We start from the raw sequence: 1,839 nt of genomic DNA on the forward strand, positions 1-1,839 counted from the left end.
TAACTATTTCACAGATGGCTAATATAACTTTATCCCAGAACGCTAATATAGCTATACCCCAGATGACTCACATAACTTTTGGCTTAAATATCTTCTTCCAAATGGCTAAAATAACTATATTCCAAATGGCTAAAATGATTATATCCCAGAAGGCTAATATGATTATACCCCAGAAAGCTAATAAAATAACTATATCCCAGATAACTAATATAACTATATTTCAGAGAGCTAATATAACTATATTCCAAATGGCTAAAATGACTATATCCCAGAAGGCTAATATGACTATCTCCCAGAAAGCTAATATAACTATATTTCAGAGAGCTAATATAACTATATTCCAAATGGCTAAAATGACTATATCCCAGAAAGCTAATATGACTATATCACAGAAAGCTAATATAACTATATTTCAGAGAGCTAATATAACTATATTCCAAATGGCTAAAATGACTATATCCCAGAAAGCTAATATGACCATATCCCAGAAAGCTAATATAACTATATTTCAGAGAGCTAATATAACTATATTCCAAATGGCTAAAATGACTATATCCCAGAAGGCTCATATGACTATATTTCAGAGAGCTAATATAACTATATTCCAAATGGCTAAAATGACTATATCCCAGAAGGCTAATATGAATATATCCCAGAAAGCTAATATAACTATATTTCAGAGAGCTAATATAACTATATTCCAAATTGCTAAAATGACTATATCCCAGAAGGCTAATATGACTATATTTCAGAAAGCTAATATAACTATATTCCAAATGGCTAAAATGACTATATCCCAGAAGGCTAATATGAAAATATCCCAGAAAGCTAATATAACTATATTTCAGAGAGCTAATATAACTATATTCCAAATTGCTAAAATGACTATATCCCAGAAGGCTAATATGACTATATTTCAGAAAGCTAATATAACTATATTCCAAATTGCTAAAATGACTATATCCCAGAAGGCTAATATGACTATATTTCAGAAAGCTAATATAACTATATTCCAGAAGGCTAATATGACTATATTTCAGAAAGCTAATATAACTATATTCCAAATGGCTAAAATGACTATATCCCAGACGGCTAATATGACTATATCCCAGAAAGATAATATAACTATATTCCAGATGGCTAATATAATTATACCCCAGAAGGCTAATATAACTATATCCTAGAAGGCTACTATAACTATATTTCAGAGAGCTAATATAACTATACCCCACAAGGCTAATATACCTAGATTCAAGATGGCTGAAATAACTATATCACAGAAGGCTAATATAACTATATCCCAGAAAACTGAAATAACTACACCCCAAATGGCTGAAATAGCTCTACCCCAGAAGGCAAATATAACTATATTTCAGAAGGCTAAAATACCTAGATTCAAGATGGCTGAAATAACTATATCACAGAAAGCTTAACTGCCTAGATTCAAGATGGCTGAAATAACTATATCACAGAAAGCTTAACTGCCTAGATTCAAGATGGCTGAAATAACTATATCACAGAAAGCTTAACTGCCTAGATTCAAGATGGCTGAAATAACTATATCACAGAAAGCTTAACTACCTAGATTCAAGATGGCTGAAATAACTATATCACAGAAAGCTTAACTACCTAGATTCAAGATGGCTGAAATTACTATATCACAGAAAGCTTAACTACCTAGATTCAAGATGGCTGAAATAACTATATCACAGAAAGCTTAACTACCTAGATTCAAGATGGCTGAAATAACTATATCACAGAAAGCTTAACTACCTAGATTCAAGATGGCTGAAATTACTATATCACAGAAGGCTAATATTACTATATCACAGAAAGCTG

General features: G+C 31.2%; 1 protein-coding gene across 1 annotated transcript; it reads left to right on the top strand.

Moving 5' to 3' along the window:
• Positions 1-158: 158 nt before the first annotated feature.
• LOTGIDRAFT_113922 (hypothetical protein) lies at positions 159-1,184 on the top strand (the record flags this gene model as incomplete). Its single annotated transcript, XM_009052336.1, has 1 exon — positions 159-1,184. The coding sequence occupies one exon, from the start codon at positions 159-161 to the stop codon at positions 1,182-1,184; it is 1,026 nt and encodes a 341-aa protein (XP_009050584.1).
• Positions 1,185-1,839: the final 655 nt, after the last annotated feature.

The sequence above is a fragment of the Lottia gigantea genome (assembly GCF_000327385.1).
Source record: "Lottia gigantea unplaced genomic scaffold LOTGIsca_18, whole genome shotgun sequence".
In the NCBI taxonomy this organism is placed as follows: Eukaryota; Metazoa; Mollusca; class Gastropoda; family Lottiidae; genus Lottia; species Lottia gigantea.